This window comes from Oncorhynchus nerka, linkage group LG9a, assembly GCF_034236695.1.
Source record: "Oncorhynchus nerka isolate Pitt River linkage group LG9a, Oner_Uvic_2.0, whole genome shotgun sequence".
NCBI lineage: Eukaryota > Metazoa > Chordata > Actinopteri > Salmoniformes > Salmonidae > Oncorhynchus > Oncorhynchus nerka.
The window spans coordinates 49,655,194-49,681,383 of NC_088404.1; the positions used below are offsets into that span (position 1 = coordinate 49,655,194).

The 26,190-nt window shown below is 44.2% G+C and overlaps 1 protein-coding gene across 1 annotated transcript in view; it reads right to left on the reverse strand.

Annotated features, from left to right (window-relative positions):
- LOC115134470 (calcium-dependent secretion activator 2-like) overlaps positions 1-26,190 on the reverse strand; it is a 178,825-nt gene that overhangs the window by 101,742 nt on the left and 50,893 nt on the right. The window contains exons 5-6 of the mRNA XM_065022669.1: positions 25,940-26,051; positions 19,750-19,889 (exon numbers count right to left, since the gene is read on the reverse strand). Of these exons, the coding sequence (XP_064878741.1) occupies positions 19,750-19,889; positions 25,940-26,051 (252 nt within the window). The remainder of the gene's footprint in view (positions 1-19,749; positions 19,890-25,939; positions 26,052-26,190) is intronic.

A 26,190-nucleotide genomic window follows, 5' to 3' on the forward strand; every position in this document is an offset into this window, starting at 1 on the left:
AGGGGAAAACTACAAAAGCTGAGCAAAAAAAAAGAGCCCCCTCATCCAGCTGGTCCTGGGGCTGAGTTCACAAACCTGTTTTACTAACACACTAAAGCCTCAGGACCAGAGCATCCAATTAATCAGAATAAACTACATTATAACACAGTCAAAACAAAACTACATGGCCTATTGGCAAACACAAGAACAAAGCAAAATGCAGTGCTATCTGGCCCTAAATCAACAGTACACCATGGCAAACTATTTGACCATGGTTACTGATCAAAACCTTAGAAAAACCTTGACAAAGTACAGACTCTCTGAGCACAGCCTTGCCATTGAGAAAGGTAGATACAGGAAAACCTGGCTCCCTGTAGGGGAAAGGCTGTGCAACCACAGCACCACAGCAGAACCTGAGACAGAGCTGCATTTCCTGACAAAATGTTTAAATATATATCAAACAATTAGAGTGTCATTTCCCCAAATTGTAAACCCTTATTTAAGTTTTCAAAGACCTCTCTGATGAAAATAGGCTACCCGTCCTGTTGGGGGAAGACACAGAGAGCGGTGGGTTGGCAGCACACTACATTGCTGCCTGCCATAAAATGAAAGACAGTGTCTGACAGACCAACCAACATGCACATGTCCTCTATGCCATTGTTATGGCCGATTGCATGGTTATTTTTACCCTTGATTATTGTTGTTACTGATGGTCCCGTTGACAATATGGATTATTATTATTTTAATTATGTTAAAATTGTAAATGTATCAAAGTACAGTACGCTTTGGCAATATGTACATTGTTACGTCATGCCAATAAAGCAAAATAAATGTAATTTAAATTGAGGGAGAGGCTGGAGAAAAACACAGGAACAACAAAAGTAATACCAGAGTGGATGGAGCCCATGCACTCACATATTTGTCCCCAAAGAGAAATAAAGAGAGAGAGAGAGAGAGAGAGAGAGAGAGAGAGAGAGAGAGAGAGAGAGAGAGAGAGAGAGAGAGAAAGAAAATGAGGGGGTATCTGAATGTAAGGGATTGAGAAAAGGGAGGGGTGGGAGAAGAGAATTTTGTGACTAAGGGGCAGTATTTTCATTTTTGGAAAAATAACGTTCCCGTAGTAAACAGGATATTTTGTCAGGACAAGATGCTAGAATATGCATATATTTGCTTAGGATAGAAAACACTAACGTTTCCAAAACTGTAAAAATATTGTTTGTGAGTATAACAGAACTGATATTGCAGGCGAAAGCCTGAGAAAAATCCAATCCGGAAGTGCCTCATGTTTTGAAAGCGCTGTGTTCCAATGCGTCCCTATTGAGCAGTGAATGGGCTATCAACCAGATTACTTTTTCTCCGTATTCCATTTATGTTGAAGAATACCCGTAAGCGGCTACATTGCGCAACTGGTCACCTAATGGCTCTCAGAGTGATTCTCGCTTAAAATACAGAGGTAGCAATTATTCCAATCGGTCCTACTGAAAAACAATTGTCCCGGTGGATATATTATCGAATAGATATTTGAAAAACACCTTGAGGTTTGATTATAAACAACATTTGCCATGCTTCTGTCGATATTATGGAGCTAATTTGGAATATTTTTCAGCGTTTTCGTGACTGCAATTTCCGGGCGATTTCTCAGCCAAACGTGAAGAACAAACGGAGCTATTTCACCTACAAAAATAATATTTTTGGAAAAAAGGAACATTGGCTATCTAACTGGGAGTCTTGTGAGTGAAAACATCCGAAGCTCATCAAAGGTAAACGATTGAATTTGATTGCTTTTCTGATTTCCGTGACCAAGTTACCTGCTGCTAGCTGGACAAAATGCTATGCTAGGCTATCGATAAACTTACACAAATGCTTGTCTAGCTTCGGCTGTAAAGCATATTTTGAAAATCTGAGATGACAGGGTGATTAACAAAAGGCTAAGCTGTGTGTCAATATATTTCACTTGTGATTTTCATGAATAGGTAATATTTTCTAGGAATATTTATCTCCTTTGCGTTATGCTAATTAGTGTCAGTCTATGATTACGCTCCCTCATGCGAGATGGGGAGTCATTAGAGGTTAACTCTTTCCGACTTGGTGAATTGAAAGTGTGAGAGAGGATGAAGAGAGAGGGATATAGAGAAATAGATAGGAAAGGTGAGCAGGGAGGTAGACAGAGATGGGGAGGAAGGCAGAAACAGAGGAAGAGAGAGTAAATGTGCTGAATGACTATAATTAACAACTTTGTTTTAAGTGAAGAGTAGAGAGAAAGAGAGGAGACAGAGCGAGCATGAAAGCGCTCCTCTGTTTATGTATGTACTGTATATCAGGGCTGTGGTCAATTCTGAATTGAGTTGTGAATGGATCTTTAATTCCAATTGAATTTTGGAATTTGAATTGCATTGGCCACACCCCACAGGAAAGCATAACTTGAATACAATTTGAATTTAATTAAATAGAAATGGCTTATTTATTCTACACATCAACATTTATGTTGACATCATGCATGGTTACCAATGCCATGTAGCATCTGGTTGAAACATTTTAAACAATTAAGGCATTCCTCTATGGGACAGATCAAAGTTTACTGGGGGAGGGATGGCTGTCAAACTTTACATTTTTTTGCTTTGGGGAGGGTAGTGCATTTTTTTCCCACTCGTTTACATTTGCTATTCTGCTCGTATTTTCCCTATAAACAATGCTGGACTTACTTTTGATATTACCCTAATAAAGCTTAGAAATGTTTTATTTTTTTATTTAAATTAAACTTCAGCTAATGCAGGCCTATGATATGAAGGCAGTGCACCCCGGTGTTCCAACTGACTCGAACCGTTGAACTTGAAGTGAGGAAGTCTGTTTCGGGCCTTCCAGAGTTACTCCTATAAATCAAACAGCATAATGTTAATCTTTATACGAATATTTGAATTATGAATTACCATCCTTCTGTACGTCTATATCTGTATAGCAGAGGCAGTAGCCATCTGCTATAAAGAAATACATGTCAGTGTCTTAGCATGCCACCTGTATATCTCTATAACTCTGGGGATAGGCCTAAGCTTCCCTTCCTTTATATAGGCATTATAAATACAGTACCAAAAGCTACTCATTCAAGGGTTTTTATTTATTTGTACTATTATCTACATTGTAGAATAATAGTGAAGACATCAAAACTATGAAATAACACATATGGAATCATGTAGTAACCAAAAAAGTGTTGAACAAATCCAAATATATTTTATATCAGAGGTGCTTCTTAGTACCCACACTTTGCCTTGATGACAGCTTTGCACATGCTTGGCATTCTCTCAACCAGCATCATGAGGTAGTCAATTAAGGTGGGGATGGTGTCCCTTGTTCAAAGTGAATTTGTGGATTTTTTTAAAGCCAATCAGTTGTGTTGTGACAAGGTAGGGTTGGTATACAGAAGACAGCCTTATTTGGTAAAAGAACAAGTCCATATAATGGCAAGAACAGCTCAAATAAGCAAAGAGAATCATCATTACTTTAAGACATGAAGGTCAGTAAATACGGAAGATTTTTTCGTGTAATTTTGTCTGTCATAGTTGAAGTGTACCTACGATGAAAATTACAGGCCTCTCTCATCTTTTTAAGTGGGAGAACTTGCACAATTGGTGGCTGACTAAATACTTGTTTTGCCCCACTGTACATAGACAGTACAGACTGTGCCAAAGTTTTAGGCAGGTGTGAAAAAATACTGTGAAGTAAGAAGGCTTTCAAAAATAGACATGTTAATAGATTATATTTATCAATTAACTAAATGCAAAGTGAGTGAACAGAAGAATAATCTAAATCAAATCCATACTTGGTGTGACCAGCTGTTTCCTTCAAAACAGCATCAATTCTTCTAGGTACCCATGCAAAGTCAGGGATTTTGTAGGCATATATAGTCAGGTGTATGATTAAACGATTACACCAAACAGGTGCTGATGATCATCAATTAAATGTGTAGGTTAAAACACAATAATTAACTGAAACAGAAACAACAGTGTAAGAGGAATAAAACTGGGTGAGGAACAGCCAAACTCAGTTAACAAGGTGAGGTTGCTGAAGACAGTTTATTGTCAAAAATCATACACCATGGCAAGACTGAGAACAGCAACAAGACACAAGGTAGTTATACTGCATCAACAAGGTCTCTCCCAGGCAGAAATGTCAAGGCAGACAGGGGTTTCCAGGTCTTTTGAAGAAGCACAAAGAAACGGGCAACGTTGAGGACAGTAGACACAGTGGTCGGCCAAGGAAACTTACTGCAGCAGATGAAAGACAGATCATGCTTACTTCCCTTCGCAATCGGAAGATGTCCAGCAGTGCCATCAGCTCAGAATTGGCAGAAAACATTGGGACCCTGGTACACCCATCTACTGTACGGAGGTCTGGTCAGAAGTGGCCTTCATCGAAGACTTGCGGCCAAAAAGCCATGCCTCCGACGTGGACACAAGGCCAAGCGACTCAACTATGCACGAAAACACAGGAACCGGGGAGTAGAAAAATGGCAACAGGTGCTCTGGACTGACGAGTCTAAATTTGAGTTTGTTTGCCAAAGGGCTGGAGAGCGGTACATGAATGAGTGTCTGCAGGCAACAGTGAAGCATGGTGGAGGTTCCGTGAAAGTTTGGGGCTGAATTTCTGCAAATGGAGTTGGTCAGAATTAATGGTCTCCTCAATGCTGAGAAGTACAGGCAGATACTTATCCATCATGCAAAACCATCAGGGAGGCATCTGATTGGCCCCAAATTTCTTCTGCAGTATGACAACGAGCCCAAACATACAGCAAAAGTCATGAATAACTATCTTCAGCGTAAAGAAGAACAAGGAGTCCTGGAAGTGATGGTATGGCCCACACAGAGCCCTGATCTCAACATCATAGAGTCTGTCTGGGATTACATGAAGAGAGAGAGGCACCTGAGGCTGCCTAAATCCCACAGAAGAACTGTGGTTAGTTCTCCAAGATGTTTGGGCCAAACTACCTGCCGAGTTCCTTCAAAAACTGTGTGCAAGTGTACCTAGAAGAATTGATGCAGTCACACAAAATATTGATTTGATGTAGATTTTTCTTCTGTTCACTCACTTTGCATTTTGCTAATTGATAAATATAAACTATTAACATGTCTATTTTTGAAAGCATTCTTACTTTGAAGCATTTTTTCACACCTGCCTAAAACTCTTGTACATTACTGTATATAATTTGTTTTATGCATTTATTTCGATATTAATATCATTCAGTGGACACCTAAGCATATTGGCCTATGCATGCAACGCCCTGATACATTTAGTGCTCAAATCTCTGAAAGCTGAATCGAGCGGTCGACAATTATTGTTTTAAGAAGGTAGCCCCCCCCTCCCGTCCAACAATGACTGCCTTGCCTGGTTCACGAACTACTTCTCAGATAGAGTTAAGTGTGTCAAATCGGAGGGCCTGTTGTCCAGACCTCTGGCAGTGTCTATGGGGATGCCACAGGGTTAAATTCTCAGGCCGATTCTCTTCTCTGTATATATTAATGATATCGCTCTTGCTGCGGGTGATTCTTTGATCCTCCTCTACGCAGACGACACCATTCTGTATACATCTGGCCCTTCTTAGGACACTGTGTTAACAAACCTCCAGACGAGCTTCAACGCCATACAACACTCCTTCCATGGCCTCCAACTGCTCTTAAATGCTAGTAAAACTAAATGCATGCTCTTAAACCGATCACTGCCCTGCACCCGCCCGCCCGCCCGACTAGCATCACTACTCTGGACGGTTCTGACTTAGAATATGTGGACAACTATAAATACCTAGGTGTCTGGCTAGACTGTAAACTCTCCTTCCAGACTCACATTAAGCATCTCCAATCCAAAGTTAGATCAAGAATTGGCCTCCTTCACTCATGCTGCCAAACATACCCTCTTAAAACTGTCGATCCTACCGATCCTAACTGACTATCCTACCGGCAATGCCATTTACAAATTAGCCTCCAACACTCTACTCCACAAAATGGATGCAGTCTATCTCAGTGCCATCTGTTTTGTCACCAAAGCCCCATATACCACCCACCACTGCGACCTGTATGCTCTCGTTGGCTGGCCCTCGCTACATATTCATCGCCAAACCCAAAGGCTCCAGGTCATATAAAAGTCTTTGCTAGGTATAGCTCCGCCTTACTTCAGCTCACTGGTCACCATAGCAACACCCATCCGTAGCACGCGCTCCAGCAGGTATATTTCACTTGTCATCCCCAAAGCCAACACCTCCTTTGGCCGCCTTTCCTTCCAGTTCTCTGCTGCCAATGACTGGAATGAATTGCAAAAATCACTGAAGTTGGAGACTTATATCTCTCTCTCACTAACTTTAAGCATCAGCTGTTAGAGCAGCTTACCAATCACTGCAGCTGCACACAGCTGTATTGTCTGTATTTATGTAATTGTATATGTATTTATGTAAAAAAAATAGTTACCACGATGGACATAAGTCCCCAACTTTATTGTGCAATCCCCATCCCTTTAAAAAAATCTGTGTATATATGTATTGTTTTTTACCGACAAATAAAAATCTAGCAACCAATCAATCAATCCAAACTGTGCAGTGGCCAATTGATGACTGGAAAGAGACATCTGTTTCAAAACACCAAAATGTGTGACATACTAGACATAGTTTATTTGTTGTCGTGTTGGAAACACAAACCATGATATTGAAGTGCCCGAAGTCGGAATGCATTGATTATTGGTAGTGTATCGGTACAGAAACCTGTTGGTGGAAAATGACGTACTGACTTTATTGTCCCCATGGGTAAATTTTGTTGCAGTGTCATGTACACGTTTAAAGTGCCATTTAAATACAAAACAAAATTGACAATAGAACTTTCATAAAACACTAGACTACTGGACTTACTGAGTCGGTAGGAACATTAGCCGAGCTATTTAGGAGGGATATCACACCTGGCACAAATTATTGTCTAGTTCTGTTTTTCCTGCTGAGCGGTGCCCTATACCTGCGCCCAGAGATGAGTAGTTCAAAGTCCGGGTAGAGGGGGTGGCTTGGGTCAAAAATTATTTTGTGAGCCTTGCGGAGGGCCCTGACCTTAAAGATCTCATCCAGGCCTGTCTGCTTGACTCCAAGTACCTTGCTTCCTGTGGTGATAATCCTTCTCAGCATATTTCTCTGGCTGACAGTGGCATTGCCAAACCAAGAAACAACACAAAAAGTTTAAATACTCTCAATGAAAGATTCATAAAACAGAGTCAGTATAGTACAGTCTACATTAAAAGATCCCAGCTTTTTGAGAAAGTACAGTCTGTTGGCTGTTTTTGTAGATCAGGTCTGTACATTTACTCCACTGAAGCTTATTGTCCAAAAGGACACCCAGATATTTGTACTCTACAATCTCTATAGTCTGACCTCTGATAGATGTTGTAGAGGTAGGTGTTGTACACTTCCTGAAGTCTATGAACATCTCCTTGGTCTTGTTAGTATTGAGGACCAAGTGTGATTCCTCACACAACTCTACAAAGTAATCTAGAACCGGGCCATGATGTTCCTCGTCATCATGCAACAGGCTGATCATGGCAGTGTCATCAGCGAACTTAGCGAGGTGTCTGTCAGGATGGGAACTAGGACAACTATTAGTATTTATTATTAATTCATTCCATATACAGTACCAGCCAAAAGTTTGGACACTCATTCAAGGGTTTTTCTATTTTATTACTATTTTCTACATTGTAGAATAATAACGAAGACATCAAAACTATGAAATAAGACATAACCAAAAAAAGTGTTAAACATATAAAAAACATATTTCATATTTGAGATTCTTCAAAGTAGCCACCATTTGCCTTGATGACAGCTTTGCACACTCTTGGCATTCTCTCAACCAGCTTCACCTGGAATGCTTTTCCAACAGTCTTGAAGGAGTTCCCACATATGCTGAGCACATGTTGGCTGCTTTTCCTTCCCTTTGTTGTCCAACTCATCCCAAAACATCTCAATTGGGTTGAAGTCGGGTGATCGTGGAGGTCAGGTCATCTGATGCAGCACTCCATCCCTCTCCTTCTTGGTCAAATAGCCCTTACGCAGCCTGGAGGTATGTTTTGGGTCATTGTCCTGTTGAAAAATAAATGATAGTCCCACTAAGCGCAAACCAGATGGGATGGCGTATCAATACAGAATGATGTGGTAGCCATGCTGGTTAAGTGTGCCTTGAATTCTAAATAAATCACTGACATTGTCACCAGCAAAGCACACCCAACCATCACATTCCACCTCCATGCTTCATGGTGGAAACCACCAAGATCATCCGTTCACCTACGCTGCATCTCAAAACAACTAAAAATCGGACTCATCAGACCACAGGACAGATTTCCATTGGGAATAATGACCATTGTTTGTGTTTTTTTTGGCCCAAGCAAGTCTTCTTATTATCGGTGTCCATTAGTAATGGTTTCTTTGCAGCAATTCAACCACATAGACCTGACTCATGCAGTCTCCTCTGAACAGTTGATGTGGAGGTGTGTTTGTTACTTGAACTCTAAGACTATCCTCTGCAGCAGAGGTAACTCTGGGTCTTCCTTTCCTGTGGCGGTCCTTATGAGTCAGTTTCATCATAGTGCTTGATGGTTTTTGCGACTGCACTTGACAAAACTTTAAAGGTTCTTGAAATGTTCCGTATTGACTGACCTTAATGTCTTAAAGTAATGATGGACTGTAGTTTCTCTTTGGTTATTTAGCTGTTCTTGCCATAATATGGCTACTTTGAAGAATCTCAAATATAGAATATATTTTGATTTGTTTAACACTTTTTTGGGTAATACATAATTCCATATGCGTTATTTAATAGTTTTGATGTCTTCACTATTATTCTACAATGTAGATAATAGTAAAAAAAAAATATATATATGGAATGAGTAGGTGTGTCCAACTTTGCCTGGTTACTATATTTCATATAATTATAAATATGGCATCAAAAATGTTGGGAATATGATATCCCCCTAGCTGATCATTGTCTGCAGCCGGCTCTGATTGTAGTGTAATGAAACAGGCAGGGAGACTGAGCTCAGTGAACCCTCACCCTTGTGGCCTGTAGCCTTGCGTGGCATCGACTGTGTCACAAAAGCATGCTGAAGTGGCAAAGTCGATATATACACATTTAGAAACCCAGGGTCACTTCAATAATTGTTATATGTGGTCGTAAACATGATCTTAGTTAATTCTTTGAGGGGGCAGGTTGTTCGATATAGTTACAGTACAAGGGGAGGGTCATGTGAAAATATTGTTAACGTTGGGGAGGGGGGTGCATTTGGTTTTTTAAAACACTGAGATGGATCAGCCCCACCCCCCACTGAATTTCAATCTGTCCCTAAAACTATTTTGAAATAATTACAGTGGTCTCTAAACATTCTAAGGACATGTGGGTTGTCTATAATTCCCTCAATGTTTTAAATATCAAAAACAAATACATTTATTTGAAAAATACTGTTTGACATCGGAGATATAATCAAACAAAATATTTGAAAAGGTATTTGTAGTCTTTGCATTAATAAGTGTCCGATTTGTCAAATTAATGAGACTGTTTTATGTCTTGGTTGAATGGCTTTGAATTTCTTTGAATTAAATTATACTTCCTTCAATTTAAATTCTGCTTCCTGTGGGGTGTGGCCAACTCTCTCTCTCTCTCTCTGATGTTGGTGTCAGATTGCAGTCTTTCAGTCTTTGGAAGTACTGAGCCAGAACCCACCCTGTGCCTCTTCTCGCTCTGCCCCTCTCTTTAACTCACTCCCTCGCACTTCCCCCTTCTCCCCTTTTTCTGGTAGGTTGGAGGTGGTGGCAGATTGCAGTCTTTGGGAGAACTGAGACAGAGCTCCATCTTCTCTTCTCTGCCTCTTCGGCTCCCATCAACAGATGGCTGCTTTTAATGGTGAAGCACTCAACCTGAAAATACAACCTCTCCATCTCTCTGTATGTCTGTCAGTCTGTCTCTCTTTCTCCTCCTCCTCTCAGTCTCTCTCTCCCCCTTTGCGCGCTTTCTTTCTTATTTCCTAGAATGGACAGTCCTCAGGTGTGCCTAGTGTGTTTATGTGTGTGCATGTGTGTGTGTGTGCGCGCGCGCACCCTGGTGTCCTTGACACTCCAAGGGTCAGCTGAGATGATAATAAACTTTTGAAGGCACTAGCCAATTAGGGGGAGCCACTTACCATCCAGATAGACTGACACATACACACACTTGCAAGAGTGTGCATGCGCAAATGCGAACACACACTTCACTCAGCACCCCGGTTCTCTTCATTAATTAGCAGAGCCATAGTCAATGCTGCCCATCAGGGAGGCGGGGGCACTGTTGTAGACCTCAACCAGTCCTCCCAGGGGAATTGCACGAGAGGTCTTCACAGGTCCAAACAGATGGACCTGGAGCGTTCCTACCGGGATCCGATATGCATAAAACCTGTTTTTATTATATCGAGTTCCCTTCCAAATGGACCTGAGGACAACTAGACCAGTTCCGTACTGAATACGGCTGCTAGAATCCTGACTAGAACAAAAAATTTGATCATATTACTCCAGTGCTAGCCTCTCTACACTGGCTTCCTGTCAAAGCAAGGGCTGATTTCAAGGTTTTACTGCTAACCTACAAAGCATTACATGGGCTTGCTCCTACCTATCTCTCTGATTTGGTCCTGCCGTACATACCTACACGTACGCTACGGTCACAAGACGCAGGCCTCCTAATTGTCCCTAGAATTTCTAAGCAAACAGCTGGAGGCAGGGCTTTCTCCTATAGAGCTCCATTTTTATGGAACGGTCTGCCTACCCATGTCAGAGACGCAAACTCGGTCTCAACCTTTAAGTCTTTACTGAAGACTCATCTCTTCAGTGGGTCATATGATTGAGTGTAGTCTGGCCCAGGAGTGGGAAGGTGAACGGAAAGGCTCTGGAGCAACGAACCGCCCTTGCTGTCTCTGCCTGGCCGATTCCCTCTTTCCACTGGGATTCTCTGCCTCTACCCTGTTACGGGGCTGAGTCACTGGCTTACTGGGGCTCTCTCATGCCGTCCCTGGGGGTGCGTCACCTGGGTGGGTTGATTCACTGTTGTGGTCGGCCTGTCTGGGTTGGCGCCCCCTTGGGTTGTGCCGTGGCGGAGATCTTTGTGGGCTATACTCGGCCTTGTCTCAGGATGGTAAGTTGGTGGTTGAAGATATCCCTCTAGTGGTGTGGGGGCTGTGCTTTGGCAAAGTGGGTGGGGTTATATCCTTCCTGTTTGGCCCTGTCCGGGGTGTCCTCGGATGGGGCCACAGTGTCTCCTGACCCCTCCTGTCTCAGCCTCCAGTATTTATGCTGCATTAGTTTATGTGTCGGGGGCTAGGGTCAGTTTGTTATATCTGGAGTACTTCTCCTGTCCTATTCGGTGTCCTGTGTGAATCTAAGTGTGCGTTCTCTAATTCTCTCCTTCTCTCTTTCTTTCTCTCTCTCGGAGGACCTGAGCCCTAGGACCATGCCCCAGGACTACCTGACATGATGACTCCTTGCTGTCCCCAGTCCACCTGGCCATGCTGCTGCTCCAGTTTCAACTGGCCTGGGCCCTAGGACCATGTCCCAGGACTACCTGACATGATGACTCCTTGCTGTCCCCAGTCCACCTGGCCATGCTGCTGCTCCAGTTTCAACTGTTCTGCCTTACTATTATTCAACCATGCTGGTCATTTATGAACATTTGAACATCTTGGCCACGTTCTGTTATAATCTCCACCCGGCACAGCCAGAAGAGGACTGGCCACCCCACATATGCTCTCTCTAATTCTCTCTTTCTTTCTCTCTCTCGGAGGACCTGAGCCCTTGGACCGTGCCCCAGGACTACCTGACATGATGACTCCTTGCTGTCCCCAGTCCACCTGACTGTGCTGCTGCTCCAGTTTCAACTGTTCTGCCTTATTATTATTCGACCATGCTGGTCATTTATGAACATTTGAACATCTTGGTCATGTTCTGTTATAATCTCTACCCGGCACAGCCAGAAGAGGACTGGCCACCCCACATAGCCTGGTTCCTCTCTAGGTTTCTTCCTAGGTTTTGGCCTTTCTAGGGAGTTTTTCCTAGCCACCGTGCTTTTACACCTGCATTGTTTGCTGTTTGGGGTTTTAGGCTGGGTTTCTGTACAGCACTTTGAGATATCAGCTGATGTACGAAGGGCTATATAAATAAATTTGATTTGATTTGATTCCGTACAGACCTGGGCAGATACAGACCCGATCCGAGTGAAGGAAGCAGAAGAAAATATATGTTTTAAGCTACTTTATTAACCAGCGCTGATAAAGGGAGAGGTGCCACTCTAGTCAGTGGGGGAGGGGCCGTACTGTGATCTGTGATCGAGTGTAACAGGGAGCAGCAGTGTTGCCATGTTTGCGGTTTTCGAGCTGAATTGGGCCACTTTGAAAACAATGTCGCGGGTGAAAATGCATTGGTTGCAGGTTTTTGGGCTATTTCTAAGTTGCACCGAGGCCGCCATGGCATTTCTCTTAAAATATATATACACTGCTCAAAAAAATAAAGGGAACACTTAAACAACACAATGTAACTCCAAGTCAATCACACTTCTGTGAAATAAAACTGTCCACTTAGGAAGCAACACTGATTGACAATAAATGTCACATGCTGTTGTGCAAATGGAATAGACAACAGGTGAAAATTATAGGCAATTAGCAAGACACCCCCAATAAAGGAGTGGTTCTGCAGGTGGGGACCACAGACCACTTCTCAGTTCCTATGCTTCCTGGCTGATGTTTTGGTCACTTTTGAATGCTGGCGGTGCTTTCACTCTAGTGGTAGCATGAGACGGAGTCTACAACCCACACAAGTGGCTCAGGTAGTGCAGCTCATCCAGGATGGCACATCAATGCGAGCTGTGGCAAGAAGGTTTGCTGTGTCTGTCAGCGTAGTGTCCAGAGCATGGAGGCTCTACCAGGAGACAGGCCAGTACATCAGGAGACGTGGAGGAGGCCATAGGATGGCAACAACCCAGCAGCAGGACCGCTACCTCCGCCTTTGTGCAAGGAGGACCACTGCCAGAGCCCTGCAAAATGACCTCCAGCAGGCCACAAATGTGCATGTGTCTGCTCAAACAGTCAGAAACAGACTCCATGAGGGTGGTATGAGGGCCCGACATCCACAGGTGGGGGTTGTGCTTACAGCCCAACACCGTGCAGGACGTTTGGCATTTGCCAGAGAACACCAAGATTGGCAATTCGCCACTGGCGTCCTGTGCTCTTCACAGATGAAAGCAGGTTCACACTGAGCACGTGTGACAGACGTGACAGAGTCTGGAGACGCCGTGGAGAAGGTTCTGCTGCCTGTAACATCCTCCAGCATGACCGGTTTGGCGGTGGGTCAGTCATGGTGTGGGGTGGCATTTCCTCCATGTGCTCGCCAGAGGTAGCCTGACTGCCAAAAGGTACAGAGATGAGATCCTCAGACCTCTTGTGAGACCATATGCTGGTGCGGTTGGCCCTGGGTTCCTCCTAATGCAAGACAATGCTAGACCTCATGTGGCTGGAGTGTGTCAGCAGTTCCTGCAAGAGGAAGGCATTGATGCTATGGACTGGCCCGCTCGTTCCCCAGACCTGAATCCAATTGATCTGGGACATCATGTCTCGCTCCATTGCACCACAGACTGTCCAGGAGTTGGCGGATGCTTTAGTCCAGGTCTGGGAGGAGATCCCTCAGGAGACCATCCACCACCTCATCAGGAGCATGCCCAGGCGTTGTAGGGAAGTCATACAGGCACGTGGAGGCCACACACGCTACTGGGCCTCATTTTGACTTGTTTTAAGGACATTACATCAAAGTTGTATCAGCCTGTAGTGTGGTATTCCACTTTAATTTTGAGTGTGACTCCAAATCCAGACCTCCATGGGTTGATAAATTTGATTTCCATTGATCGTTTTTGTGTGATTTTGTTGTCAGCACATTCAACTATGTAAAGAAAAAAGTATTTAATAAGAATATTTCATTCATTCAGATCTAGGATGTGTTATTTTAGTGTTCCCTTTATTTTTTTGAGCAGTGTATATTTCACCGTGACCTGCTGCTAACTGTCAGGCAGGCTGTTGCTGAGTGAGGAGGAGAGTGTGTGTGTATGTGTGTGTGTGTGTGTGGAGAGAGCACTACAGTTATTGGCTGAGTCCCGTGAGCGAGAGGAGACAGAGCAGCACGCACGTTGTGGCAACTTTTTACCAGTTGTAGGTAGGCTATTTAGATTGTGAAGACACCTATTTCCAACCCTTTTTCCATAAAACATATTAATACGCTAGAACTGATGCACATCAGTAATAATGCGGACAATGAACTAGAAAACGACTTTGGGCGCACTAGAGCATATTACATAAATACGCTCGGAGGTGGCTTAAACTGCATTCTAATATTGAACTGCTTAAATGAAACGGTATCAAGCAAAGTGCTTTATGAGTGCTCAGTTCTTGGGTCTCGAGTAGACATTTGAAACGGAAGTTATGGAACTCCCTCGGGTGGTTCTTTGAAACTGACATGGTGGAAAATAATACATTTGCCTCTGTTGGCCATCAAGTTTATTAATTGATATGCCATTGCAGGCTACCATTTGATACAATAGATATGTTGAAATGACGATATCACTGGAGTCAATGCAAATCAATTTGTGCCACTTGTGTAGCCTACCTGGAGCTGGAAAAACAGCTTAATAAATAGCCTATAACTTCAGTTTATTGTTGTTGTAGCCTTGTGTTGTTATTATGAACACATTAGATTGACAGTAACAGTAGTCAGATTAGGCTACAGGTAAAACGAATTCTAAAAAATAAACATTGGCTGTTGTTGACAAGCATATTCAGTTCATATACATATTATTAATATTTAATTTAGCGTTTGGAATTATGACCACATCCTCAGTAGCCTATTCCAGCGGGCTATTGGGAAACACAAACACTTATTGCGAAATAGCCTCGCTATTCATGTTGAATAAATTAGTCTGTTAATTTGAACTAAGCAAGCTGCTAAATTGTTCTGTTTACATCTAGCCTACATCTTGTCTAGGCTACTGTAGACTATATTAAATGAGATGTAGACCTATCAGGGGCTATAGGCTACCTGTCTTTATCCAAGAAAACGATGGCAAATTTTTATTAAAATCATAAACCCAGATCTTTGACAGTAGCCTATGTCTGTTGAAAAGACAAGTCAATCTCGCAATTGGGCAATTTATCAAGGTTTGTTGTCAGATGTATCTATAGTAATGCACATGTATGCACAAAGGGGATTTATTTACAATTATAAACTGGGTGGGTCGAGCCCTGAATGCTGATTGGCTGACAGCCGTATATCAGGCTGTATACCACAGGTATGACAAAACATTTATTTGTACTACTCTAATTATGTTGGTAACCAGTTTATAAAGCAATAAGTCACCTCTGGGGTTTGTGGTATATGGCCAATATACCACGGCTAAGGGCTGTGTCCAGGCACTCCGCGTTGCGTTGTGTGCATAAGAACAACCCTTAGCCGTGGTGTATTGGCCATATACCACACCTACTCAGGCCTTATTATAAACCTGGTTTGAACCCAGAATGCTGATTGGCTGAAAGCCGTGGTATATCAGACCATATACCACGGGTATGACAAAACATCACATTTTACTGTTCCAATTACGTTGGTAACCAGTTTATAATAGCAATAATGGCCTCTGGGGGTTTGTGGTATATGGCCAATATACCACGGCTAACAGCTGTATTCAGGCACTCTGCGTTGCGTCGTGCAGAGAACATCCCTTAGCCGTGGTATATTGGCCATATACCATAACCCCTTGTGCCTTATTGCTTAATCATAGAAGTCAAGCGAGTTAAATCGACATCCATTGATGGAACATGATCTGGTGAATTTAATAAGGGAAAATGATCTTTTCTCTTGCCACATAGTCAAATTCCTTTATTATGTAATGTCATATCTTGCAATAATTATTATTTTGAGGAAACCCGAATTTAGCTTCTAATGTCGTTAGAAGTTACTATGATAGTCCTCCTTAATTGTCTCGATAACATTATGGATATGGCAACTCCTCTCTTTTGGTCATTGTAGCCTATCCTTCTCCTTTACCTTTTACTTCCACAATTTTAATTTCACCATCCATTGACTAGATATATCCTAACTTTTGCCACACACGGACACTCTATGACTGTAGCCTATCGTCGATTTGATAACTTATGATTGGCCAACAACAACAACAACAAGCTACAATCGCCACTCTCGTGAAAAGTCAGAGAAGTCTCTCTCTCTTTACTGGAGCAGTCGTGTTTGGATCTGTAAGGACTTTCCAGACAAGTCAGTTAAAATTACACATACCTGAGACCTGTGACAATCATATCGCATCCGACCCAGACCTGTGACATTATTTACAATTCTGCATCCAGACCCACTCGGGTACAGGTGGATCCGTGAAGACCTCTACCTTGCACTGACAGTGGAGTGCCATGATCCACCAAAGTATAGAACATGGATCATTTCAGAAGTCTGTTGGTTTACTTTTTTTTTTCACCTTCATTTAACCAGGTAGGCAAGTTGAGAACAAGTTCTCATTTACAATTGCGACCTGGCCAAGATAAAGCAAAGCAGTTCGACACATACAGAGTTACACATGGAGTAAAACAAACATACAGTCACTAATACAGTAGAAAAACAAGTCTATATACAATGTGAGCAAATGAGGTGAGATAAGGGAGGTAAAGGCAACAAAAAAAAGGCCATGGTGGCGAAGTAAATACAATATAGCAAGTAAAACACTGGAATGGTAGATTTGCAGTGGAATAATGTGTCACGAGTCCGACCGAGGGTGGCTCCCCTTCCCGTTCAGGTGGCGCTCGGCGGTCGTCGTCGCCGGCCTATTAGCTGCCACTGATTTTCTTTCCTCCCCCCTCCTTGTATGTTTATTGTTAGCACCTGTTAGTTAGTTGGGCTTTATTAGACAGCCGCCTGTTTCTTTGTGCGGGATAAATTGTTGTAACCTTCGTGTATTAAGTAGATGGAACTTGTTTGTTCCTGGATGTGTATTCTGCTGTACTGTTTTCGTCCCCCGTGTTTGAGGCATTTGTTTTTGAGCACCCAGTGTTTCGTGAGTGCATTAAATAGCACAGTATTGAACTCTGTTTCCTGCGTCTGACTCCACACCCACGACACCCGGAGCGTTACAGAATGTGCAAAGTAGAGATAGAAATAATGGGGTGCAAAGGAGCAAAATACATAACTACAGTAGGGGGAGAGGTAGTTGTTTGGGCTAAATTATAGATGGGCTATGTACAGGTGCAGTAATCTGTGAGCTGCTCTGACAGCTGGTGCTTAAAGCTAGTGAGGGAGATGTGTTTCCAGTTTCAGAGATTTTTGTAGTTCGTTCCAGTCATTGGCAGCAGAGAACTGGAAGGAGAGGCAGCCAAAGGAAGAATTGGGGGTGACCAGAGAGATATATCTACTGGAGCGCGTGCTACAGGTGGGTGCTGCTATGGTGACCAGTGAGCTGAGATAAGGGGGGACTTTACCTAGCAGGGTCTTGTAGATGACCTGGAGCAAGTGGGTTTGGCGACGAGTATGAAACGAGGGCCAGCCAACGAGAGCGTACAGGTCGCACTGGTGGGTAGTATATGGGGCTTTGGTGACAAAACGGATGGCACTGTGATAGATTGCATCCAATTTATTGAGTAAGGTATTGGAGGCTATTTTGTAAATGACATCGCCGAAGTCGAGGATCGGTAGGATGGTCAGTTTTACATGGGTATGTTTGGCAGCATGAGTAAAGGATGCTTTGTTGCGAAATAGGAAGCCAATTCTAGATTTAACTTTGGATTGGAGATGTTTGATGTGAGTCTGGAAGGAGAGTTTACAGTCTAACCAGACACCTAGGTATTTGTAGTTGTCCACATATTCTAAGTCAGAACTGTCCAGAGTAGTGATGTTGGACGGGCAGGCAGGTGCAGGCAGCGATCGGTTGAAGAGCATGCCTTTAGTTTTACTTGTATTTAAGAGCAATTGGAGGCCACGGAAGGAGAGTTGTATGGCATTGAAGCTCGTCTGGAGGGTTGTTATCACAGTGTCCAAAGAATGGCCAGAAGTATACAGAATGGTGTCGTCTGCTTAGAGGTGGATCAGAGACTCACCAGCAGCAAGAACGACATCATTGATGTATACAGAGAAGAGAGTCGGTCCAAGAATTGAACCCTGTGGCACCCCCATAGAGACTTCCAGAGGCCCGGACAACAGGCCCTCCGATTTGACACACTGAACTATATCAGAGAAGTAGTTGGTGAACCAGGCGAGGCAATCATTTGAGAAACCAAGGCTATCGAGTCTGCCGATGAGGATGTGGTGATTGACAGAGTCAAAAGCCTTGGCCAGGTCAATGAATAAGGCTGCACAGTATTGTTTCTTATTGATGGCAGTTAAGATATCGTTTAGGACCTTAAGCGTGGCTGAGGTGCACCCATGACCAGCTTTGAAACCAGATTGCATAGCGGAGAAGGTACGGTGGGATTCGAAATGATCGGTAATCTGTTTGTTGACTTGGCTTTCGAAGACCTTAGAAATGCAGGGTAGGATAGAAATAGGTCTGTAGCAGTTTGGGTCAAGAGTGTCCCCCCCTTTGAATATGGGGATGACCGCAGCTGCTTTCCAACCTTTGGGAATCTCAGACGACATGAAAGAGAGTTTGAACAGGCTAGTAATAGGCAATGCAAAAGTCAAAAAGTAAACTTGTTACTTGTCCATGGTTCATGAACTGAAGAACAAACTGGAATTAGATGTTTTTCACTGAAAAGAGGAAGGATTGGTTCAATTCGGCTTAGATTGAGTATCCCTAGACATTTTCTAGCCAGATAAGACCAGTCTTGCTATTATAGTGATTTGACTGATGGCATGAATGTCATTGGGTTTAAAAATGGAGCTGGGCTGCCCTCTGTTGGAGTGAAGGAAGCCCAACATGAAATACATTCAATATCATCAAAATGTACCTGAAATAATGCATTCCAATCAAATAGACAAGGCAGAATGACTTGAACACACACATACGTCTCATAAAAAAAAAAGTTCTGTCCGCATACTGACAGACAGAAGTTACCCGTGCCTCTGCTCCTTAGCTCATCATCTTCCTCTCTACCCCTTTCTTTCTCTCCATCTCCTCTATCAGCCACCGCTAGGGGGTGCTGCTATCCTTTCTTTGCCTTGTGTTCTAATGACAGTTTCTATTACAGCCTAACCCTTAAAACATTAGTCACTTTGTTGTTTTTCATTATATCTCCACACAAAACATACATATCCCATACAAATATATCCTGGTAAACTCTAGGGTCCTATAAAATTCTTTATAGTGTGACCTAAGCTTGCCTGCCTCCCTGACCTCCACTGCCACCTAACATCATGCCAAATGGGTAGTGTATTTCATACCCTCAGTATGACTGGTTAGTGTAGGTCAAACCCTCAGTATGACTGGGTAGTGTAGTTCAAACCCTCAGTATGACTGGGTAGTGTAATTCTTACCCTCAGTATGACTGGGTAGTGTAATTCTTACCCTCAGTATGACTGGGTAGTGTATTTCATAACCTCAGTATGACTGGGTAGTGTAGTTCTTACCCTTAGTATGACTGGGTAGTGTATTTCATAACCTCAGTATGACTGGGTAGTGTAGTTCTAACCCTTAGTATGACTGGGTAGTGTATTTCATAACCTCAGTATGACTGGGTAGTGTATTTCATAACCTCAGTATGACTGGGTAGTGTAGTTCTTACCCGCTATGCTTCATGTTGGGGGGTTTGTCCATGCGGACAGCTAGTTGGATCTTTAGCTCTACGTCCTGACTGTTCTTGGACACCACCATCTTGTGGAGCTCAGCCTGCTTGGGTCCGTTGGTGGTGGGGTTCAGGATCACCTGGGAATGGGAGAGCGGGAAAGGAAAGGGTGGGGGTGACAAAGGGCGAGTGCACAGGAGAGATAATAAACTATTTTACAGAAGGTGAAGTAATGATGGCTTCTGGCTTCACCACCACCAAAATATACAAACAGTCTCTCTCATCAGACAGTTAGTCAGTAACAGATAGATGTACACATCCTCATACTTTGTTACTATGATGGGAACCGACAGGTGAAGGACATGACAAACCACGCTGTCTGGGGAAGACACAAACAAGACAGACTCTCTTTTCATATCACAACCCCCTCTGTAGTTGCTCCATATAGTTATGGAAAAAGTTAGGTAGTTTAGACTACCCCCAGAAGTTTCACAATTTCGTTTTAGCCCTGAACTAGTTCACCTGATTCACCTAGTCAAAGACTTGATGATTAGTTGCCTAAGGGGTGCTTGCGGTGGAATAGTTCAAATACATGGAACAGTTGGGGATCTCTGAGGAGAGGTTCGAGAACCACTGGTTTAGACCGCTCACTACCACCACACCATCCCCCAGGAGGCATCATCCCCCAGGGGGCAGCAGCAACATATTTGCCCATTGTAGAAGTAGTCAGAATGTAACTTTTTGGACCTGAATGCCAAAACATTTAGGAGATCGAGGTGTGCTCACACTTGACCCATTTTGCATACGCCATCCTACCATAAGACATCCATGTCTTCATCAATGGAAAGGGTAAATGGTTGATTTTGATACAATTTACAAACAGGGTTGTGAAACAATTTTATAATTACTTGACAAAAAATGTTGTTAACATAAAAATTATGCTCAAAAACCTTTCATGTCAATTACCAAAAAATGTGATGGCGGGCATAACACAAACTCCTCAGATGATGTAAAATAGGTTCTAAGCCTCAACATATGCACAAATACTGTATTTATAGATCATTTACGATAAAGGATAAACAATGGCAATATAAAATATATATATTCAAGGAATTCTAAATTAGTTTGAGAACACTGTAAGCTTTTAAATGATATCAAACTCTACCGTTTATCTTTTAAACTGATAGATGAGTCTCATACTAGGGTGGGGTATGGGTCAACCAAAAGCATTTCTGTCTCCTAAATGTTTTGGCATTCAAATCCAAAAAGTAATTTTCTGACCACTTCTGCCATGTATGGAAAGTTGTGTTCAAATCAAAACATTTACATCATTACATTTAAGTCATTTAGCAGACGCTCTTATCCAGAGCGACTTACAAATTGGTGCTTTCACCTTATGACATCCAGTGGAACAGCCACTTTACAATAGTGCATCTAGGTCTTTTAAGGGGGGGGGGGGTGAGAAGGATTACTTTATCCTATCCTAGGTATTCCTTAAAGAGGTGGGGTTTCAGGTGTCTCCGGAAGGTGGTGATTGACTCCGCTGTCCTGGCGTCGTGAGGGAGTTTGTTCCACCATTGGGGGGCCAGAGCAGCGAACAGTTTTGACTGGGCTGAGCGGGAACTGTACTTCCTCAGTGGTAGGGAGGTGAGCAGGCCAGAGGTGGATGAACGCAGTGCCCTTGTTTGGGTGTAGGGCCTGATCAGAGCCTGGAGGTACTGAGGTGCCGTTCCCCTCACAGCTCCGTAGGCAAGCACCATGGTCTTGTAGCGGATGCGAGCTTCAACTGGAAGCCAGTGGAGAGAGCGGAGGAGCGGGGTGACATGAGAGAACTTGGGAAGGTTGAACACCAGACGGGCTGCGGCGTTCTGGATGAGTTGTAGGGGTTTAATGGCACAGGCAGGGAGCCCAGCCAACAGCGAGTTGCAGTAATCCAGACGGGAGATGACAAGTGCCTGGATTAGGACCTGCGCCGCTTCCTGTGTGAGGCAGGGTCGTACTCTGCGGATGTTGTAGAGCATGAACCTACAGGAACGGGCCACCGCCTTGATGTTATTTGAGAACGACAGGGTGTTGTCCAGGATCACGCCAAGGTTCTTAGCGCTCTGGGACGAGGACACAATGGAGTTGTCAACCGTGATGGCGAGATCATGGAACGGGCAGTCCTTCCCGGGAGGAAGAGCAGCTCCGTCTTGCCGAGGTTCAGCTTGAGGTGATGATCCGTCATCCACACTGATATGTCTGCCAGACATGCAGAGATGCGATTCGCCACCTGGTCGTCAGAAGGGGAAAGGAGAAGATTAATTGTGTGTCGTCTGCATAGCAATGATAGGAGAGACCATGTGAGGTTATGACAGAGCCAAGTGACTTGGTGTATAGCGAGAATAGGAGAGGGCCTAGAACAGAGCCCTGGGGGACACCAGTGGTGAGAGCACGTGGTGAGGAGACGGATTCTCGCCACGCCACCTGGTAGGAGCGACCTGTCAGGTAGGACGCAATCCAAGCGTGGGCCGCGCCGGAGATGCCCAACTCGGAGAGGGTGGAGAGGAGGATCTGATGGTTCACAGTATCGAAGGCAGCCGATAGGTCTAGAAGGATGAGAGCAGAGGAGAGAGAGTTAGCTTTAGCAGTGCGGAGCGCCTCCGTGATACAGAGAAGAGCAGTCTCAGTTGAATGACTAGTCTTGAAACCTGACTGATTTGGATCAAGAAGGTCATTCTGAGAGAGAGAGCGGGAGAGCTGGCCAAGGACGGCACGTTCAAGAGTTTTGGAGAGAAAAGAAAGAAGGGATACTGGTCTGTAGTTGTTGACATCGGAGGGATCGAGTGTAGGTTTTTTCAGAAGGGGTGCAACTCTCGCTCTCTTGAAGACGGGAGGGACGTAGCCAGCGGTCAGGGATGAGTTGATGAGCGAGGTGAGGTAAGGGAGAAGGTCACCGGAGATGGTCTGGAGAAGAGAGGAGGGGATAGGGTCAAGCGGGCAGGTTGTTGGGCGGCCGGCCGTCACAAGACGCGAGATGTCATCTGGAGAGAGAGGGGAGAAAGAGGTCAGAGCACAGGGTAGGGCAGTGTGAGCAGAACCAGCGGTGTCGTTTGACTTAGCAAATGAGGATCGGATGTCGTCGACCTTCTTTTCAAAATGGTTGACGAAGTCATCTGCAGAAAGGGAGGAGGGGGAGGGGGAGGAGGATTCAAGAGGGAGGAGAAGGTGGCAAAGAGCTTCCTAGGGTTAGAGGCAGATGCTTGGAATTTAGAGTGGTAGAAAGTGGCTTTAGCAGCAGAGACAGAGGAGGAAAATGTAGAGAGGAGGGAGTGAAAGGATGCCAGGTCCGCAGGGAGGCGGGTTTTCCTCCATTTCCGCTCGGCTGCCCGGAGCCCTGTTCTGTGAGCTCGCAATGAGTCGTCGAGCCACGGAGCGGGAGGGGAGGACCGAGCCGGCCTGGAGGATAGGGGACATAGAGAGTCAAAGGATGCAGAAAGGGAGGAGAGGAGGGTTGAGGAGGCAGAATCAGGAGATAGGTTGGAGAAGGTTTGAGCAGAGGGAAGAGATGATAGGATGGAAGAGGAGAGAGTAGCGGGGGAGAGAGAGCGAAGGTTGGGACGGCGCGATACCATCCGAGTAGGGGCAGTGTGGGAAGTGTTGGATGAGAGCGAGAGGGAAAAGGATACAAGGTAGTGGTCGGAGACTTGGAGGGAGTTGCAATGAGGTTAGTGGAGGAACAGCATCTAGTAAAGATGAGGTCGAGCATATTGCCTGCCTTGTGAGTAGGGGGGAAGGTGAGAGGGTGAGGTCAAAAGAGGAGAGGAGTGGAAAGAAGGAGGCAGAGAGGAATGAGTCAAAGGTAGACGTGGGGAGGTTAAAGTCGCCCAGAACTGTGAGAGGTGAGCCGTCCTCAGGAAAGGAGCTTATCAAGGCATCAAGCTCATTGATGAACTCTCGAGGGAACCTGGAGGGCGATAAATGATAAGGATGTTAAGCTTGAAAGGGCTGGTAACTGTGACAGCATGGAATTCAAAGGAGGCGATAGACAGATGGGTAAGGGGAGAAAGAGAGAATGACCACTTGGGAGAGATGAGGATCCCGGTGCCACCACCCCGCTGACCAGAAGCTCTCGGGGTGTGCGAGAGCACGTGGGCGGACGAAGAGAGAGCAGTAGGAGTAGCGGTGTTGTCTGTGGTGATCCATGTTTCCGTCAGAGCCAAGAAGTCGAGGGACTGGAGGGTGGCATAGGCTGAGATGAACTCTGCCTTGTTGGCCGCAGATCGGCAGTTCCAGAGGCTACCGGAGACCTGGAACTCCACGTGGGTCGTGCACGCTGGGACCACCAGATTAGGGTCGCCGCGGCCATGCGGTGTGGAGCGTTTGTATGGTCTGTGCAGAGAGGAGAGAACAGGGATAGACAGACACATAGTTGACAGGCTAGAGAAGAGGCTACGCTAATGCAGAGGAGATTGGAATGACAAGTGGACTACACGTCTCGAATGTTCAGAAAGTTAAGCTTACGTAGCAAGAATCTAATTGACTAAAATGATTAAAATGATACAGTACTGCTGAGGTAGGCTAGCTGCGTTGTTGACACTACCCTAATCAAGTCGTTCCGTTGAGTGTGAAGTTTCTACAATGCTGCTTTTCGGGGGCAAGCTGGCTAGCTAGCAGTGTTGGTTACGTTACGTTGCGTTAGGAGAACGACAATAGCTGGCTAGCTAACCTAGAAAATCGCTCTAGACTACACAATTATCTTTGAAACAAAGACGGCTATGTAGCTAGCTATGTAGCTAGCTACGATCAAACAAATCACACCGTTGGGACTGTAATGAAATGAAATGAAAATATGATACTACCTGTGGAGCGAAGCGGAATGCGACCGGAATGCGAAAGTTCTACTCAGTAGACGTTGGCTGGCTATTGGCTAGCTAGGAGTGTCTCCTACGTTAAGGACGACAAAATAGCTGGCTAGCTAACCTCGGTAAATTAAGATAATCACTCTAAGACTACACACTCTAACTACACAATTATCTTGGATACGAAGACAGCAAAGACAACTATGTAGCTAGCTAACACTACACTAATCAAGTCGTTCAGTTGAGTGTGATAGTTACTACAGTGCTACGGTAGACGGTGAACGTGTTGGGCAGATAGGAGACGACGAAATACGATAATTACGCAATTATCTTTGATACAACGACGACTATGTAGCTAGCTAAGAAGAAATTGCTAAGATTAGACAAATCAGACCGTTGTACTATAATGAAATGTAATGAAAAAGTTATACAACCTGCAGACCGAAGCGCGGATGCGACCGGCTCGCTCCAACCCGGAACTGTATACATGAAACCCATTCAGGTAGAGACTACATTTGTGGCAATGAAATCCTCATCTGTATTTAGACTCAATAGACATATTCACCATGCTTCAATTAATTTTAGAGACAAAGAGTGCTTTGAGATGTTAGACACAAGTGTGTGTTTGTTTGTGCGTTTGTGTGTGTGTGTGTGAGAGAGAGAAATAGACAGAGCGAAAGAGGGGGGGGGGAGACAGAGAAGGAGGCAGAAACAGAGATTAGAGAGGTTCAGGAAAACGAGAGAGAAGAAAAACAGGATTAATGGAGGGGGACAGACTTTTAGAGTTATTACTTTTGACCAAAGAGAGAAGAAAATGGAGAATGAAAGAGGAAAAATGAAAGACAATAAGTTGGCAGAATGTGTGTGTATGCACGCTGTCATATTCCGCATGTGTGTGTGCACACAGTATGTATGTTGCATGTGTGTGGCACACCCACTCTAACACTGACTGGGAGACAGATCTTTGTGGTGCTCATTGTTTTGTTAGTGTCGCAATGTTATCAGTCTCTCAAAGGGAGTCTCCATCTGTTTCTCAGAGAGAAGAAGAGGAAGAGATGGTGATGGGGAGAAGAGAGAGGGGGCTCTTCCGGTAGAATAACAGCTCCAGCTCTTGCACATTCTATACAATGCATGTCTCAAATATTTCAATGGCATCCATGTCATAGGAAAAACTAGTCTAGGTACATTGCTGTTTGGGCTACATTGTTACATTGCCAAGCCAATAAATGATTGGGTCATTCTAATTGCTGGTATCTGATATAAATACTAACTGATATCAAGTGGCTGATATTGATAGTGAATTATATCAATCTTAATAGGTTGATGTACAGTATGTACTGGTGTCTTACCCTCCCCAGCTCCTTGTCTTCAAGGGCAAGTACCCCCGTGCTCTCTGTAAACAGCTTCACTTTGACCATGGGTAACGGGTGCGTCGTAGTGAAGTCGCCCTGAGTGCCCCACCTGAAAGAGAAAGGTTCCAACCCTCAGGATTAAACATCAAGTTTAAACAGTCAAGTGTAAACAGCACAGCGAAATGCTTACTTGCAAGCTCTTCCTCAACAATGCAGTGTTCAATATCAAAGTTAAGACATAGGGAATC